The 17,686-nt window shown below is 43.8% G+C and overlaps 1 protein-coding gene across 2 annotated transcripts in view; it reads right to left on the reverse strand.

Annotated features, from left to right (window-relative positions):
* Window positions 1-17,686, reverse strand: part of LOC110328604 (serotransferrin) — a 40,873-nt gene that overhangs the window by 6,415 nt on the left and 16,772 nt on the right. Inside the window, exons 15-20 of one of the 2 annotated variants that reach the window (XM_029542909.1) lie at window positions 15,373-15,557; window positions 14,085-14,268; window positions 8,343-8,600; window positions 7,711-7,805; window positions 5,566-5,643; window positions 1,290-1,372 (exon numbers count right to left, since the gene is read on the reverse strand). In XM_029542909.1, coding sequence (XP_029398769.1) covers window positions 1,290-1,372; window positions 5,566-5,643; window positions 7,711-7,805; window positions 8,343-8,600; window positions 14,085-14,268; window positions 15,373-15,557 — 883 coding nt within the window. Of the gene's footprint in view, window positions 1-1,289; window positions 1,373-5,565; window positions 5,644-7,710; window positions 7,806-8,342; window positions 8,601-12,843; window positions 13,044-14,084; window positions 14,269-15,372; window positions 15,558-17,686 lie in introns of those variants that run through there. The other variant, XM_021208025.2, reaches the window with a different exon arrangement.

Here is a 17,686-nt window from a genome sequence, read left to right on the forward strand (position 1 = left end):
GTAACATCATACAAATTTACCTTACTTTTTTTATCAATGTTAGATAGCAAACATGAAGAAAGCATTTAAAACTACAGCATACAAATTTTAGGAAAGAATTTAAAAATCAATGACATGAGGACTTACACTAAAAATAGTTCTTCCTTGAGGTATCAACTTAGTGTAATTTAATAACAGACATGCTGCCTCTAGCTTTTGGCTGGGTTATATAAGGGAGATAATAAGGAAGGTCTCTATACGGCTGTTCCTATGAAGTGGGCAGCTCCAAACCCACCAGCGGAAAAGCACCCAGTCAACTACTAGCTCCAAAGCTGCTTGTAAGAGCAGACCACTACTGTAGGGGTAAGGAGACCTTGCTGTGCCATGTGGTACTGTGGCACTCTATTCTGTTTTCTTATTGATGACCAAAAGAAAAGAGGAGAAAAGAAAGTAAGAGGAAAGAAAGACTTGCTAGGTATGGTGACAATACCTGTAATCCCAGCACTTGCAAATTCAAGGTTCTGTTTAGCTATATAGCAAGTTCAAGGTCAACCTGCAGTACATGAGACTCTATCTTGAAAAGCCAAAACCAAGCAGGCAGACAGGAAAGAAAAGCCACTTAGTTTATGTAAGCCAGGAAGCTGGAATAGAAAAAGCTTACAGTTCAGGGCCAGCCTGGGCTACATGGGCTAGAGAAATACTGCCGCCTTATCAAAAGAAAACCAAAGAGTATAATTAATGTTTTGAGTTTAGGATCTTCAGGAGTCCATCCTAGCCTTAAAATTTCCTTTTCCAGATTGTAATAGTCTTAACATGTCGTTAAATCTATCTTCAGAGTCAGGGGAGAGAGAGATGGCTCAACAGTTCAGAGTGTATTCTGCTCTTGCAGAGGAACTGAGTTCAATTCCCATGTTGGGAAGTTCACAACCAATTGTAACCTCAGCTCCAAGGGATCTAACACCCTCCCTCCTCTAGCCTATGCTGTACCTGCACATAAATGCACATACCCTGCCCCACATACACATAGTTAAAAGTTAACACAAAAATTTTACAAAGATTTCGTTAGGGTTACCATGAAGTTTCATCATGCTAATAGAGTGCTCAATCTGAAAAGCAATCCTTAAGCAGGCGCCTACATCTTCAGAGTCCTAGCACCCCAGAAATGGCTGCTCCAAGGTGCATCTCATACCAGCATGAGTGTGCAGATGAACACAGGACAGACTTGAGGAACCAGCGTGAGCGTGCAGATGGACACAGGACAGACTTGAGGAACCAGCGTGAGCGTGCAGATGGACTCAGGACAGACTTACCTGGCTGAAGACTTAAAGCGATCTAAGAACTGAAACCTTAAGCTCTCGTGCCCGGGGAGGTCAATCAGAGTCAGGCTGTTACCCTGAGGACAGCAAGAGTGACATCACATCACCATTAGGTCCAGCTCCAGGTTCACAAGACAGAGCTTTACCATCAGATCAGCACACTGGAGCTGAGCTCATGAATCAAGCAAATGTTTACTGCAGGCCGCAAGTCAGATGGATTTCTGTGGAGGATATCCTAATAGTAAACACAGATGAAGGAAGGGTAGAGGATTGCCTAGTATACGTGAGGCACAGAAAAAAAAGCTTTGTTCTTTGTTTTTTGTTTTTTTTTTTTGTTTTGTTTTTTTTTTAATAGCAGCTGGGGGAAAGCTGGTAAAAAGATCTGAGTTTCCAAAATCCTATATTTAAAAATAAAAATAAAAACACCCCAGTGTGGAGCCACTTTTCACCCCAGCACTGGGGAGCAGAGACAGGCAGACTCCTGAGGCTCTCTGGTCTGCCACCTACTTTGTGAGCTGCAGGACAGTGAGAGACCCTGTCTCAAAAACCAACGTGCACCCTGAGGAACACCACACCCAAGCTTGACCTCTGGCGAGTGCACATCACACACGCGCATATCACACTCACACACACACACACACACACACACACAAAACAAACCTGTGCACACAAACTAAACAAAGCCATGTCCAAAGCTCTGGCAGTGAGACAGTAAGTTCCTGACATGAATTATAAGGGAACAGTGCACTGCAAAATAAGGGAAGACGCACAACATTACAGTGTTAATAAGTGGGTTGTTTGATTGGCTGGTTTTTGTTTTTCAAGCCAGGGTTTCTCTGTGTAGCCCAGCTGTCCGGGACTCACTTTACAGACCAGGCTGGCTTTGAACTCAAAGAGATTACCTGCCATTGCCTCATAAGTGCTGGGATCAAAGGCCTGTACCACCATGCCCAGCAACAAACGTTTTTAAGAGAATGGCAACACTTTACTGTCTGAGGGAATCACAGAAGCACGGTCTATCTGAGGCTTAGGAAACACACCAATGTGAGTATATGCAGGCCACATGAAAACTTACTCACAAATAATGTAAAGTTATAGTATATATTATAATTAATGGGATTCTCAATCTTCTTAATGAAACATCCATAGCTTTTATTTTTGGTTTTAAGTATTTATTTATATTAATATATCAATTTAAATAAGTAATTAAATGTATACTAGATATACCATTTATCTGTTCCAACTTTGTCAATATCTTGTTCCAGTTCCTCTTCCCCTACTGGGCAAATTCACTATATACGGTAGTAGGTGCAATCACCATCCCAGGAGCTCACTGGACAAATATTATTACAGAGACAGCAAGACCATCAGGTGTGGTCTGGTACGTGTATGGCTCTGCCATCCACCATTTCTCACAGTGACCTTATCCTCAACCAATCATGACCATGGCATCTGCAGAAGGAAGTCACTAACACATACAGACTGCACACAATCCTCTAGATTCATTATGCCCTTTTGGGTAGCTGGCCCAGACCCTCACCAACAAATTGTCTAATATACATACACTGTGTATATAATATACATAGGGAATTTATTATATATTTATATGGATTCATTTTACAAGCTCTGTTCCTTTAGAGAACCCTAATACAACATCTCTCCAGCCTCCCAATTAACCCCAAAACATTACTGTTCATTATCCCTTGTTCATACTAAGTCTTCAAGATCTGGCATGCAGTTGACATGGAACAGTACCCCTCAATTTGGATGAATCACATGATAAGTCCTGAACACTCACACAGGGCAGTAGCTATAATACATACACAGGTTTAGATTATACCCTGGAACATTCCACTTTAAAATCTGGAGCTAAGGACCAGTGACACAGCTCAGCAGGTAGAAGTCCTTACCACTGAGCCTGAGGAGGATCCTTGGAACACACATGATAGAAGGACAGGAGTGATTCCCTCAAGCTGTCCTCTGACCTCTACACAGGTGTGTGGCACACATGTTCCCACTCCAAACACACACATTTAGAAACATCTTGGGGTGTAGCTCAGAGACTGACATGCCTGACATGTGCAAATGCCCTGGGTCTCTAGCATTACTACCCTCAGAAGCCCTGAGACAAGGATCCATCAAATTAGTAATTCTTCAAATGTAAAATGTCAGTATCAAACAATTCAGTTTGACAGGGTGCAGGGACTGGATGGGCTGCTGCAGCACATCTCTAAAATACCAACAATGAGAGGCTGGAGTGAGGGGACTCTGGGCTCCAAGGCAGCTTAGACTATACAGGGAGGCCTTAGCCAGGGATGGTGCTTAGCCATCCAGAACCAGGAATGGCACTCACATTTAATTCCAACACTTGGGAGGCAGAGGGAGGTGAATCTCTGTTAGTTCAAGGCCAGCCTGATCTACACAGTGAGACCCTGTCTGAGAGCAATCCATCAATCAGTAAGTTAGATGGTTAACCCTTTATTTGCTGACAATAATTCTGAAGGCACCAGAAAGGGGAAGAAAAAGGTCTCTAAAATCAAAAGTCTAATTCATCCATCGCCTATTGTCTTAGTCAGGGTTTCTATTCCTGGACAAAACATCATGACCAAGAAGCAAGTTGGGGAGGAAAGGGTTTATTCAGCTTACACTTCCACATTGCTGTTCATCACCAAGGAAGTCAGGATTGGAACTTAAGCAGGTCAGAAAGCAGGAGCTGATGCAGAGGCTATGGAGGGATGTTCTTTACCGGCTTGCCTCAACTGGCTTGCTCAGCCTGCTCTCTTATAGAACCAAAACTACCAGCCCAGAGATTGTACCACCCACAAGGGTTCCTCCTCCTTGATCACTAATTGAGAAAATGCCTTACAGCTGGATCTCGTGGAGACATTTCCCCAACTGAAGCTCCTTTCTCTGTGATAACTCCAGCCCCTGTCAAGTTGACACAAAACTAGCCAGCACACCTATCCTTCCATCCCTAATCAGCCACCGAGCCCTTGACCCTCACTCACCAAAGCTCAGGTGTCACTATAATCAGCCTGGCAGTTACCCTCTGTACCCTGCAGCTATACAGGTGGGCAACAAGTCATTCTTCTGGTTCTTCACAGTATGTTTGAAATATGTAATATAGTAGCATTAAGACATCCATCATTCGATGTCACAGAAGCCAGGAATCTCAAACAAGACCAATGACTTACTGCAGTGAACATTTGCAAGTAAAATGTGTGAACAGAGGGGTAACTGTGGGACATGCTGTGACATACTACAGCTTCCACGACAAGAATTATTCTATGCTTTGGAGTATTTGTGTGTTTTTTATCTTGGGCAAGGGTGAAGGTGGATATGAGGGACTAGGAGATGAGTGGAACTGGGGTACATGATGTGAATCTCACAAAAGATATTCATCACCAGATAATCTCAAAAGCAAAAGACTATAACAGCACTAGACATTAACAAGGCTCTGAGTAATAAAAATCTAATTATGGGATGGCTTTTAAAGAAAACTCTGGCTAGCAGTGGCAGAAAAGGACAACTACTTTTAACCAAATGATTGTCCTATGTCTACATACTGCCTACTTATACCAGAAAAAGACCCAGTACTTACTGAATCTCATAGTAATATTGGACAGACAGAAACTAAAAATAAAATGTCTTATACCCTGTACATAAGTTACAAGGATGGGTGGGCAGGACTAAATCTGCTATCTATATTGCCAAGGGCAGATCTGTTATGCAGAATATGTTCTACATAAAACGAAGCTACAAAAGATCTTCAGACTACTCCATTCAAGAAGGTCTCTCCTTAGCTGGGCGGCGGTGGCGCACGCCTTTGATCCCAGCACTTGGGAGGCAGAGGCAGGCAGATTTCTAAATTCAAGGCCAGCCTGGTCTACAGAGTGAGTTCCAGGACAGCCAGGGCTATACAGAGAAACCCTGTCTCGAAAAACCAAAAAAGTCCATCAAACTAGCCTGTGTGTATGTCTATGGGGCCATTTTCTTGAGTCCAAAGTGGGAGGTGCCCTGTTTAGGCAGGTGGTCTGGGGCTATGAAGAAATCTAGCTAAGTAAACTGAAGAGTGAACCAGCAAGCAGTATGCATGGCTTCTGCTGCCAGGACCCTGCCCTGAATTCCCTTAATAATGAACTTCATCCCAGGAGTGTAAACAGATTAAATCCTTCCCTCCCCAAGTTGCTTCTGGTCAGCAACACACATGACAGTAGAACTCAGTAAGCAAGAGTGTCAGATTCTAGAACATTCCACAGATACCTCTTACCCTGTTATTGTTGACTTTGTATACGGCAGAACTATCGGTAATAGAAGTCTGTGTGTCTCTGTACTGGCCAGTTAGCAACTGTAAAAAAAAAAAAAAAAAACCAAGATGGACAAATCAGGGTAATAAGCGCATTACAATAACACCAAATTCAGTTTAAAGAATAACATTTTAATTCTGTGGAGAGTAAGGTCAAATGAATGAATGCTACTTGAAACAGCTGTAAAGGATCACACTGCTTTATTTTTAACTTGTAGAATAATAATTAATTACAAGCTTTATTCCTCCTTTTTGCAGTGCTGATGGCATTGCAAGAAGACCCAAAAATGGCACCCTGGGTCCAACATTATTAGTATTTTTTTTTTAAAAACAACAGCAAGGGGCCAAATTACTGACCTGTAAAGATTTTAGGCACCAAAAACAACTCACAGCCTCAGGAGATGTTTCAGTGGATAAAACACTTCCTGTGTAACCTTGATGACCTAAGTTCAGCCCCTCTGAACCCACATAAAACCAGATCTAGTAGTACACGCATTCATAATCCCAGTACTTCTATCAGGAAAATGGAAGGGAGACAGGGCAATTTCCAGAAATTCATACTAGCTAGCCTGGCACAGCAATGAGAGAAGACCAACACTTCTTCTGGTCCTCTGACCTCCACAGATGTGCCAGGGCTCACATGTTCCAGCCCTTACACACATGAACGAACACACACACATACACACACACAATTAAAATAATAGCTATTACTATTACTATTATTATTATTATTATTATTATTTATACCCTCCAAAGGAAGAGGGTAAATTCTCCATAGTAAAACATGTCCGGTTAAAAAAAACACCGGCTTACATAAAACTAAATATTAGTAAAAGGAACCCTCACTAGTTTAAAACTGTCAAAGGAGGGTAATTTTTGTCATGATTGTGGTAATGCTGTATTGCTCAGAACTGGCCATGCTGGGACTATTTTAAGTCACAGAAATCAATCAGCAAAAGTTATTGGGCTTCCTTTATCCTTTATTGATTGTTTAAAGAAAGAAAAAGAACGCAAGCTACACTTAAGAATATATATCTATCCGGGCAGTGGTGGGTCACGCCTTTAATCCCAGCACTCGGGAGGCAGAGGCAGGCGGATTTCTGAGTTCAAGGACAGCCTGGTCTACAGTCTGGAAAAACCAAAAAAGAACGTATGTCTATAACCATTATATTCTGAGTAGCCCAAGAAACTGATAATGCATTTTTTAACACATGTATGTATACGTATACTGAAGGATGACGCCGGGAGGAAGTCCTTCCTCAATCCTTCTCCATATTATTTATTTACTATTTTTGCTGGTTTTTGACATAGGATTTCTCTGTGCAGCCCTGGCTGTCCTGGAACTCATCCTACAGACCAAGCTGGCCTCAAACTTGAAGAGACCAGACTGCCTCTGCCTCCCAAGTGTTGGCTTTAAAGGCGTGTGCCACCACCACCCAGCCAGCCAGCTTCTTTTGTGAGGCTGTGGTCTCTCACTGAACCTGGAGACCACCGACTAGCAAGGCTGGTGAGTCAAGGAATTCCAGGGATCCACTGTATCTCTACCTCCTTAGCACTGGGACTACCGACAAGTACCTCTGGACCTGGCTTTCATGTGTGTTCCACGGACTCAAACTCAGGCCCTCATTTTTTTGCCAGGCAAGAAAACAGACTGAGTTATCTCCCCATCTCCAGACCATGTATTCCAACAGCATCATGTGTGTGTGTGTGTGTGTGTGTGTGTGTGTGTGTGTGTGTTTACAGGTTTTTCCCAGAGTCTTTTTGTATTTCCAAGGAAGTCAAGAATTAACTCCCAGGGCTGGAGACTCAACTAAGTTGGGTAAGAACACATCCTGCTCTTGCAAGGGACCTGAATTCAATTCCCAGCACCCACATCAGGCAGCTTTGAAGTCCGACTCTACAAAGTCTGACACATCTGGCTTCTACAGGTAGAGGCACTCATATGCACATACCCACACACATACATATAATTAAAAAGAAAAAAAATTAAGTATCCTTTTAAAACATGTCCCAAACTTGCTGTACCAAATAAACTGCAAGATGACAGGGCTACGGAAATGCCATACCAATCCCTCTTAAGTCTAACGGAGGTGGAAATCAAAGCATTACCCTGACAAACAGCAACGTTTTCCCAGAGTCACAGAGACCAACGAAGAGAACCGCTCTCTGACTGCTCTTTCGGCTCCAGATGAACTTCCAGAACACTGCAGAGAAGAGAAAGGCAGCCTTCATTTTCTAAAGACATTATTAATAGGCATTTACAACAAAAACGTGTCCATCTGGGCTACTTTCACTGTCACATGGGTTAGTGTCAGTTTTGTTAGGAACTCACTGAGCGCTGGCCACTATCGATTGTAAACTTTTTCACGTCTATTTCCCTCATCCCAAATGTGGAGACTTCAAGTATACACAGAACGGTGGATCTGGGGGAAATTAGTGGCTTGCTAAATTTGATTGGTGGATTTCTACTCTACCTTAGTACCCCCGTAGCCCAGAGCCCAGCTCTGACACAAGTGGCTCAAAGTTGGGAGTGAGCGAAGGCGGCCACAGCACGCTGCGCTCAAGCGCACAGGGGCGCCTCAGGTAAATCCTGTCCCAAGAATCAGGTCACTTCAGCGTCCCCTTTCCACACTGCTCGGGTCTGGAGGATGGGTGGTATAGAAGGGGGAACCCAGCCGTCCGCCTCCCCGGCCTGCGGCGCCGAGCCACCCTGCCCTCGCCGTGAATGCCGGCCGCCTCACCCAGCGTCAGCAGCACCGCCAGTAGAGCCACCGCCACGGAGAGCAGCGTCGGATCCCTCTGCTGAAGCTCCTGTCGTAAGGAGTCGAGGTAAGGCTGGAAGGCGCCACCGGCGCCATCGCCAACTCGCCGGGTGTTCGCCGTAGCCATGAGAGAGGTGTGTAGTCTTCCCGGGCCGCCAAAGTTACGTGGCTCTAGGCTCCACAGCGTGGCGGGGCGCGGAGCATCACGGGAGTTGTAGTTCCATAGGGGTATCTCGGCTAAGGGCCTGATGGGAGTTGGAGTTTTTTGGTTTCTACAACCCAATTAGCTAGTGTGTTCGTACCGGCATGCTTTGAGACATGTATAGATTTGTGGAATTTTTTTTCCTTTGCATTTTAATTTTTTATCTTTGGAGAATCTCATAAATGAATATGTCTTTTGGTCAAATCTACCCCTCTACTCCCATTTCATTTCGATTTTTGAAAGAATGATGAATTTTGGCAAAATTAACGGCTGCACAACTTCATTTGAGGATGAGGATTTCTACTCGGCTGTTATATGGGATGAAATTTATGAGAGATTTTTACCACAGTATGATGTGACCGGAGATGTGATTGAGTCACAGAGAATCCACAAAGACATGTCGAGTCCTTTATGAGGTCAGAAGAAAGTAGCTAGAGATGGAACTGAATTTTGGAGGATGCATTAACCTATGCTGGCAACTACAGAAAACAGAAAAAGACGCACGGAAGAGAGGCTTGAGTAAAAGCCAGTGACATGTGGGAAACACAGTAATTCTGTGTCCTGCGTTGACATGCCCATCACGGAAAACTCAAATGACTGCATTTTAAAAAGCAATCAGGAAAATCAGTGCTCCGGAGGGTGTGGGGATCTCGACAATAGATTGATCATACCCGCCCAAAGGAAGCATGCCTACTCAATCAGGTAGGCCATTTGAGAGGCCTGGAGTAGACACGATTTTTCAGCTTCTCAAGAGGACTTATTTATAAAAGATCTTGATGGGAACTCTTCTTAAGATTTCAGTGGGTGATCGAAAACATTAAAAAATGTGAGCTTCAATTTAAAAATATCTCTGTGGGTCAGAAGTGGCCAAGCCTTGAGGGCCATTTGCAGCCTCTGTCATTAAGTAGCTGTCATTATTTTAAAGTATTTACGTACAGGTCTGCCTGGGAGATGACAAGAAAACTCGATGTTACTTAAAGACTAAACAAATTCATTACAGTATCTCTGTATTTTCAGTTGTTAATTCTGTCGGGGGCAGAGAGAATCCTGCTTGCAGGATTCTGGTATCCTCATTTCAAAGGCCCATCTTGGACCTTATTATTTGTAAATACCTTCCACATCTGCTCAAATACTTGAAGGTCAGACATCCCTGAGGCAATTTAAAAAAAAAAGTGTATCTCACTGCTGAATGATTATAAGAAAGAGTTGACAGCCGAGAGCTGGGCAGAAAGTGGAAGCCAAACTTGTAGGCAGAGAGAGGGTTGCAGGGTGAAGAATCAGACAAGGGGAATTCAGAGGGAGGGAACAGACTCAAGCCAGAGTGGAACAGAAAGCCACAGACCTAGCCACATGGTGGGTCATAGGCTAGAATGCTTGGGTTAAGTTTAGAGTCCAAGCAGAAGGACTAAGCTTTAAACTTTACGAAAAGTCGCTGTGTCATCGTACCGTCGGTGGGCCCAGAAAGTCCTGCTATGGATGTTCACCTCAGGTTTGTCTCTCTGTCTGTTCGCTGGCTTTATTTAGTTTGTGATGCTGAGGAGCAAACTTGGAGCAAGCAATGTGTCACTGAGCTACACTGCAGCCCCTGCCTTTGACTGGTTGCGTTTCTGATTTCTGTAATACTCTAAACTGTAGATCCACAGGTTGAAGTGAAGGGACAATACAAACCTCGTTTGTCCTCACTTATGGACCCCATTTGTCTCCATTTTGAGGACCAGGCCTGATTTAAAAAAACAAAACAACAACAACAAAGCCATAAGACACCAGCTTCGGGAATAGACTCTAAGTCCCAGAAACTAGGCCATAAGACACCAGCTCTAGGAACAGACCATAAAAATCCAGAAACAGATCATAAAACCCTCTCGCAAAGAACAGCCTGAGGATAACCACAAAAATGGGGACATATCTTATCTCAGAATGAGCGATCTGTGCTGGACAGCCCAAGGTCATCACATGGTTGGACACTCATGCCATAGGAATGTAGACCACTGATCACTTGTGACTCCTAGCACCCACCAATGAAATTTTAGATTACCTAATCCTTCCGGAGAGTTTCCTGCCCCCTATAAGAAGGCCTGCATGCCTTTATCTAGGGTCACCATTTCAAATAATGGTTGACCTCCTCATGCTGGCTGCTTCTGCAGAATAAACGCTCTTTGTTTTTGCATACTGTACTGGTTAATTTTGTGTCAACTTGACACAAGCTGGAGTTATCACAGAGAAAGGAGTTTCAGTTGGGGAAATGCCTCCACGAGACCCAGCTGTAAGGCATTTTCTCAATTAGTGATCAAGGGGAGAGGTCCCCTTGTGGATGGTGCCATCTCTGGGCTGGTAGTCTTGGGTTCTATAAGAGAGTAGGCTGAGCAAGCCAGAGCAAGCAAGCCAATAAAGAACATCCCTCCATGGCTTCTGCATCAGCTCCTGCTTCTTGGTCTGCTTGAGTTCCAGTCCTGACTCCCTTGGTGATGAACAGAAGTATGGAAGTGTAAGCCGAATAAACCCTTTCCTCCCCAACTGCTTCTTGGTCATGATGTTTGTGCAGGAATAGAAACCCTGACTAAGACACATACTATTCAAGTCTGGGGTCTTCCTTGAGCAGTTTCGGACCCTTATGGAAGGAGGTGTAGAAGGAGTATGCTGGAGACTTGGGTCTCAAATATAAATATTGAATGCATTGCTAGAGGGAATCTGAAAAGAGAGGGGAACGCTGGGTCCAGAGGAGAATTCTTAAGATGCCCAGATTGGTAGGATAAGCTCACAATTCAGGTCACAAGTGAACACAGAGAGATGGGACTCAAAGAGAATGACCATGTCAGAGAGGAAAACCATCCCAAGAAAGGGAGGGTGGACTCCTGCATGGCAGAGCTGGTGAATAGCAGCGAGTTCTGCCAGGGTGAGACTGTAGAGCTGATGACTAGTCTCTTGTGTGTTCAGTCAACTGCTTATTACTATTACATGGGGAGAAGGGGACATGGAGCCTGTACCTTCCAGGCAAGTGGGCTGGGGGGTGGGAGGCATGGGGATAGAAATGAGACAGGAACGGGGCCCCAATTCTCCCTAGGCACTGGGCAGACTATTAAAATCTGTTAAAAGTCACTGTCAGTGTTGACGCTGAGCTCTTGAGCCATTCTTCTTTAAAGCACTCTTTTTAATGTTCATTTCATACAAATTAGCCAAGGCCTTGTGGGATGGAACTTTCTGATTTCCTAGCTTGGACCCTTACTGACTGAGCTGACTGCAAAGCTAAGGGCCTGAATACCTGCGGCCTACAGGTGGACTGTAACACTAGAGGGCGCCATAGACGTTCCCGCCCTCCGCAGCTCCTCCCCACCCCCACATCCTATACAACCAAAACTCCCAAAGACCAGCACTTGAAGAGCTTCCCTTCGCTGACTGACGAGAAAGGACTCCGCCCACTGACTGACAACCAATTGTTTGCAGTGTCAGGCTCGCAGGGAGATTTTTACGAAAAGTTGATTCAGATTTGGTTTTGGACCATGGATGTTCTTTCGCAGTGAATTAATAAAAGTGGGTCTTCTGTCAACTTTCTCAGTACTCACTAGGGCATATTTATTTGTAACAAAATTTTCTTTCTGGCATGTGCACATATGCACGTCTGTGGTCATATAGATTTTATTATATTAGATTAATAGGATAATCTATTTTCAAAAATGTCTGTTCTTCAGCTGGACACAAGAGTTGTGACTGTGTGCTCCACACTGAGCCAAGGGAAAGACTACCTGGTTGTTGTTTTTTGTTTTTTTTTTTTTTAAAAAAAAAGGTGGTTTTTTTTTTTGGTTTTGGTTTTTCAAGATAGGGTTTCTCTGTGTAGCCCTGGCTGTCCTGGAACTCACTTTGTAGACCAGGCTGGTCTTGAACTCAGATATCACCTGCCTCTGCCTCCCAAGTGCTGGGATTAAAGGCGTGCGCCACCACTGTCTGGCTAAGATTCTTACTTTTGATCTTTTATTTTTATGTGTATGTGGTTGTGTGAGCTTATGTGCCTCACATGTATGCAGGATCTTGTGGAGCAAAAGAGGCATCAGATCCCATGGAACTGGAGATACAAACAACTGCGAGCCACCATGTGGTTGCTGGGAATTCAACCCAGGACCTCTGGAAGAGCAGATAGTACTCTTAACCTCTGAGCCATCTCTCCAGCCCCAACTACCTGAATCTTGAGCTCAGAAGACAGGGTTCAGTTTAGATGATATTTAGTCAGATGGTAGAAAGAAATCCTGGTGAAAATATTTAGAAAAGAATAGAGTTTGGGAAATATAAAGTCAGCAATCATTTTTTATTTTGTGCTCTGTGTATGTGGTAAGGCACAGCAGCAAAGACGTACACAGTTAGCCCCAACCCCTCAGGGCATGAAGGCCAAGAGAAGCCCATGGACCACGTGAGCATCCATCCCTATCACAATGGCAACCCATCTCTTGGATTTTAATTTCTGTGGAAACTGCAGGCTTCCAAGAGTCCTGGGGAGAGGAGAAAGACATAGAACACTCAGAACACTCTTACTTTTATGAACTGTTTAGCGGAATGAAGGATCTAAATGGACAATTCAGTATCACATAAATTGTGCCAAGGCTCATTGTTCTGCTACTCTCATGCATACTGTGCCCCATCCCACCCATCCCTACTTCTCTACACAGCTCCTGAGCCTCCCAGGGGGAGGGGCTTCATACACGGATGGAGAAGCTGTCACGTGACTTTCTGCCCTATGGCATCCCCAACTTTGCTTTTCAATCGGTGAGACTCTGAACCTGAATTCACATAAGGAGAAGCTACCTAGGAAGGCCCTTCTTCCCTGAGAATGTGAGGCAGATGGTAGCTGGAAGTCTCCAGCAACTTCTGAGCTGGGTCTGAGGATGGAGTGGAGAAAAACAAAGCTAGACTGGTGTTCTCTTGAGCATACAGGTAAGGGAAATATTAACTTGGATTTTGTAACACTAAACCTCAACAATCACATTGCTCACACTAGAATTCCATATGGCAACTTGTAAAAACATTATAGCAACTTTCTTGCTAGCCAGAACTTCTCATTATTGAAGTTCTATAGAACAGAGCTGTCTAAGAGGATGTTCTGTGAACAGAGCTGTCTAAAAGGATGCTCTGTGATATTCTTCTTGCTCTGTGATATTCTTCTTTCAACTAAAATTGTAGCTGGGTGGAGTGAGGACAAGATATCTAGCTTTAATCCAGCTGTCACCTGAAGTTGCGCTGTCACACCTTGCTAGCCATTGCCATTCTGGACAAGGACCTCTAATAAGTTTAGTGCCCTTTTTTATCTTCTTAGAAATAAGGTGGGATTGTGTACATATAATAAGTTCACTGCCCTAGTACTCTGGGTCTGGGACCACCTTAACAATATGCGCATATAACCCATGTGGTTGTATATGCTAGGTTTTGCCTTGCTCACGTGGCTGTTTCCTAAGGATTTGAGTTCTTGTAACTACCATTCCAGCACCCATCACTGTGTTTCTCTGTAACCTCTCCACACGGTTCATTCTACTTACGTGAAGTTGAGCACTTCCTGATGTTACCGACAGCTTGCATGTACTCTTCCCCTAAGTATTTTCCATGTGTGGTACCCTCTGGAAGTTTAACCAAACATTTGGTGTCATCTCTGAACAGAAGGTCCTTGGAGGTAGACTTGAACAAACAGAAATTGGCAGTGCAGGCGCTTCCCCCATATAAAGTCTGTCAAATGAGCAGAAAATAGATGTGAACCTACGTCTCGAACCGGAAACACCTGTACTACAGGACGCTGAAAGGTCCAAGGCAGCTCTGGGGACAACGGAGAGCTACTGAAGATCGTTATAATTGACATAGCATTTTAAAAAGTCTACACAAGAAGCAGAGGTATAAAACACTGTAGAAAGGTTAAAGGTTTCACGCTGAGTCTCTTTAAACATTTGGTCATGCTGATATGAAACCATTAGCGAGTGTATGATTGTTTGACTCAAATCTAATGTCAAACTCGAAACACCACTGGAGAATATCATATGCTTTGAAAGGGGCTTCTCAAAGTACGCCATCCTATCTCTTTTAAAACTAATGACAAATTAAAAGGCAGGAAGCTCTACCAGAAGGGAGGGTAATGTTTTTTTGTGTAGAGTAGCCCTAGGGATAAAAGTGTTCAAGTGGCCCCTGTACCCACTGTCCCCCAAGGCTGGCCCTGAGGGTGAGAGTCTTGTATTTTCCAAACTGTTAAGAATATGGCGCAATTGATATATGCTACAGAAGTAGTAGTCAATCCTTAAGACTCGTATGAAGGGACATACAGAAAATGTTTTCAGAAAAACATTCTTGAGGAAAATAAGGTCCTGAGTCAAGATCCAAATGAGCTGGAAGGCAGATTCTAGGTGCTGAGAGCTCATGGGTCAAGTTGGGAATTTGTCTGTTGTGACTGGGAGTCCCACAGGAGCAGAACCAGGTCTGAGGAATCCAGTCCCAGCTAGCACACTGTGCGCCCTCCCTGTAGAAACACATTTCCTAAGACTTGTGCAAGCACTACTTCATTTAATTTTTTAAATTAACTTAGAAACGTGTGATGTGGTATTATTTCCATTTAATACGTGAAGAAACCGAGCGTGGACATTTTAAGCCATGTGCCTAAGATGGCGTGGATCGAAAGCTGCCGAACTGAGATTTGAACTGAGATATTCTGAGCCACAATCTATAGAGTCCTAATTTTAGCTTTCAGAAAGGAAATGCTCATTCCGGAGCTTCGGAGCTTCGTTTAACTCTGAATAACCTGCCCCTGCTAGGAATAAACGGTAGCAGACCCTGGGTAGTTCATACCTCCTGGCTAGTCAGCACAGCTTTAACCCGGGCTGCCTTCTCTTTTCGTGAGACCACAACATGGTTTGGAGCTTGGGCCAGGTGGCAGCTGGCATACTCAGTCACGGGCTTCCTGGTGCCATCAGGGCACAGCAACTCGAAGTCTTTCTGCTTCAGATCCTTAGCCCATTCAGCAGTGTTCTTTCCTGGGTAGAGAAAGGGGGTGGATCAGCCAGATGGAACCCTTGTAGTCACTGGGACGTCACTGACCCACAGGTGAATGGAAGGCGTGTGCCTTCTGTCCAGCAGGAGCGCATGTTTAAGGTTATGGCGGTGCTGGGAGGAGAGGACGGTCATCTTCATTACAGGTGGCACTCGATTCACAAGAGCTTTCTAGTGACCACTCTCCTCTGACCTGCCCTCTCAGCCAAGTGAAAAAAGAGCCACAAGCTGGGCAGTGGTGGCGCTCGCCTTTAATCCCAGCACTTGGGAGGCAGAGGCAGGGGATTTCTGAGTTTGAGGGGCCAGCCTGGTCTACAGAGTGAGTTCCAGAACAGCCAGGGCTACACAGAGAAACCCTGTCTCGAAAAAAACCCAAATAAATAAATAAATTAATTAATTAATTAAAAGAAAAAGAAAAAGAAAAAGAAAAGAAAGAAAAAAGAGCCATGTTCTCTATGGGTGTTATTTTTAAAAGAAAAAGAAAAAAAAATCTTCATTTCTAAACAACAAGTTCCAGGACAGCCAGGGCTACACAGAGAAACCCTGTCTCGAAAAACCAAAAAAAGAAGAAGAAAAAAAAAAAAAGAAAAGAAAAGAAAAAAGGAAAAAGCCAGGCATGCTAATGCCTGCCTTTAATCTTAGCACTTGGGGGGCAGAAACAAATGGATCTCTGTGAATCTGGGGCCAGCCTGGTCTACACAGTGAATTCTGGGTTAACTGGAGATAGGGAGTAAAGCCTGTCTCAGACAAAATCTTGAGGCCTTTTGTACTTCTAGCTCCATGGAGGGGCAGGAAGAAGGTGGTACTCTAAGGCAGTTTCCCCGCCTCTGTGCTTCGTCCTTGGCTCTCCAAATGGAAGACCTGCCCCAGAAGATGTTCTTCAATCCTCATCCACATTTTCAGTTTTACTTCATACTAGTCCCCGGAGCTAATGTCCTATCTGAGCTGCTTACTTAATCTTTTCTGCATTCTCTTTGCAACAATTAATCAACCGAACAGTCGATTTAAAGACCTCCGCCCTTTCGAAGGCTTTCCTTGGTTCCTCCTGGTATTTTTTTCTTGCCAGTTTTCATATCTCCTTATGAAGCAGGGTTGTGTGAAGCCAGCGTTATATTTTAAGATTATTTCCTTACAAACTAAAAACCCTCACTTCTGCGTTCCTTAACTCCCAATGTTTTCTCTGGTTCCAATCCTGGAAATCACAATTTGTGTTTCCATGCATGTGCCTTGTACTCATTTACCTATATACGAGTCTGTGTGATGTTACAAGCCTACATTTTTTTTTTCTTAGCAGTAGATCTTAACACACATGAACTTCTGTAGCTCTCAGCTACTTATATACCTCACAGTTTCTTCTGCACCATTATGCAAATCAAGGTAATTCTTTAAAACCATTGGATCTTATTCTATACTGTAACAGTAACACAGTGTTTTTAAACCATTCCTCCATTAATAGATATTTGGAGTAATTATACTTTTTTTTTTTGCCACTACAGTAGTGATGAGTGTCTATTGAATATGAATGTGCTTATGTAGATGTAGAACGGTTAATTCAGCTTAATTTTAATATAACCAAATTGCTTCCACCATCCTACATGGTAAAGACTTGCTTAAGCATGATCCAGGCCTTGGGTTAATTTCCAAGTACTAAGGTGGGCTGATGGAGGGACAATGGGAGGGACTGGCAGAGGATTATAACAAGGTTCTCTATTTAGAGACAGAAGCTATAGAAAGAGAACTAGGAAGGACTTGCATTTGTGCCAACTGAGCTTGTAATGCCAGCATCCTGTGCATAAAAGTAGCAGCTTGACAGTCCGGGAGCTGAGGAGATGGAAGGTCAGGCCTCCTACAGCAATTGTAACCAGGAAGTTATAGGCATTGGGGCCTTTATGAAGAGTGGAGAGTCAAGGCCTAGAAATCAAAGACTTACTCAGAAAAGCACAAAAGAAATCAAAGGTGACAAAGAACCAAGACCGGGATGACACTTTGGTGGCATGAAAGAAAGCCTAAAAAAGTTTAAAAATCATATGGGGAACAAGGGAGGGAGGGAGAGAGAGGAGAGAGGAAGGGAGAGAGAGAGAGAGAGAGAGAGAGAGAGAGAGAGAGAGAGAGA

The sequence above is a fragment of the Mus pahari genome, chromosome 10 (genome assembly GCF_900095145.1).
Source record: "Mus pahari chromosome 10, PAHARI_EIJ_v1.1, whole genome shotgun sequence".
In the NCBI taxonomy this organism is placed as follows: domain Eukaryota; kingdom Metazoa; phylum Chordata; class Mammalia; order Rodentia; family Muridae; genus Mus; species Mus pahari.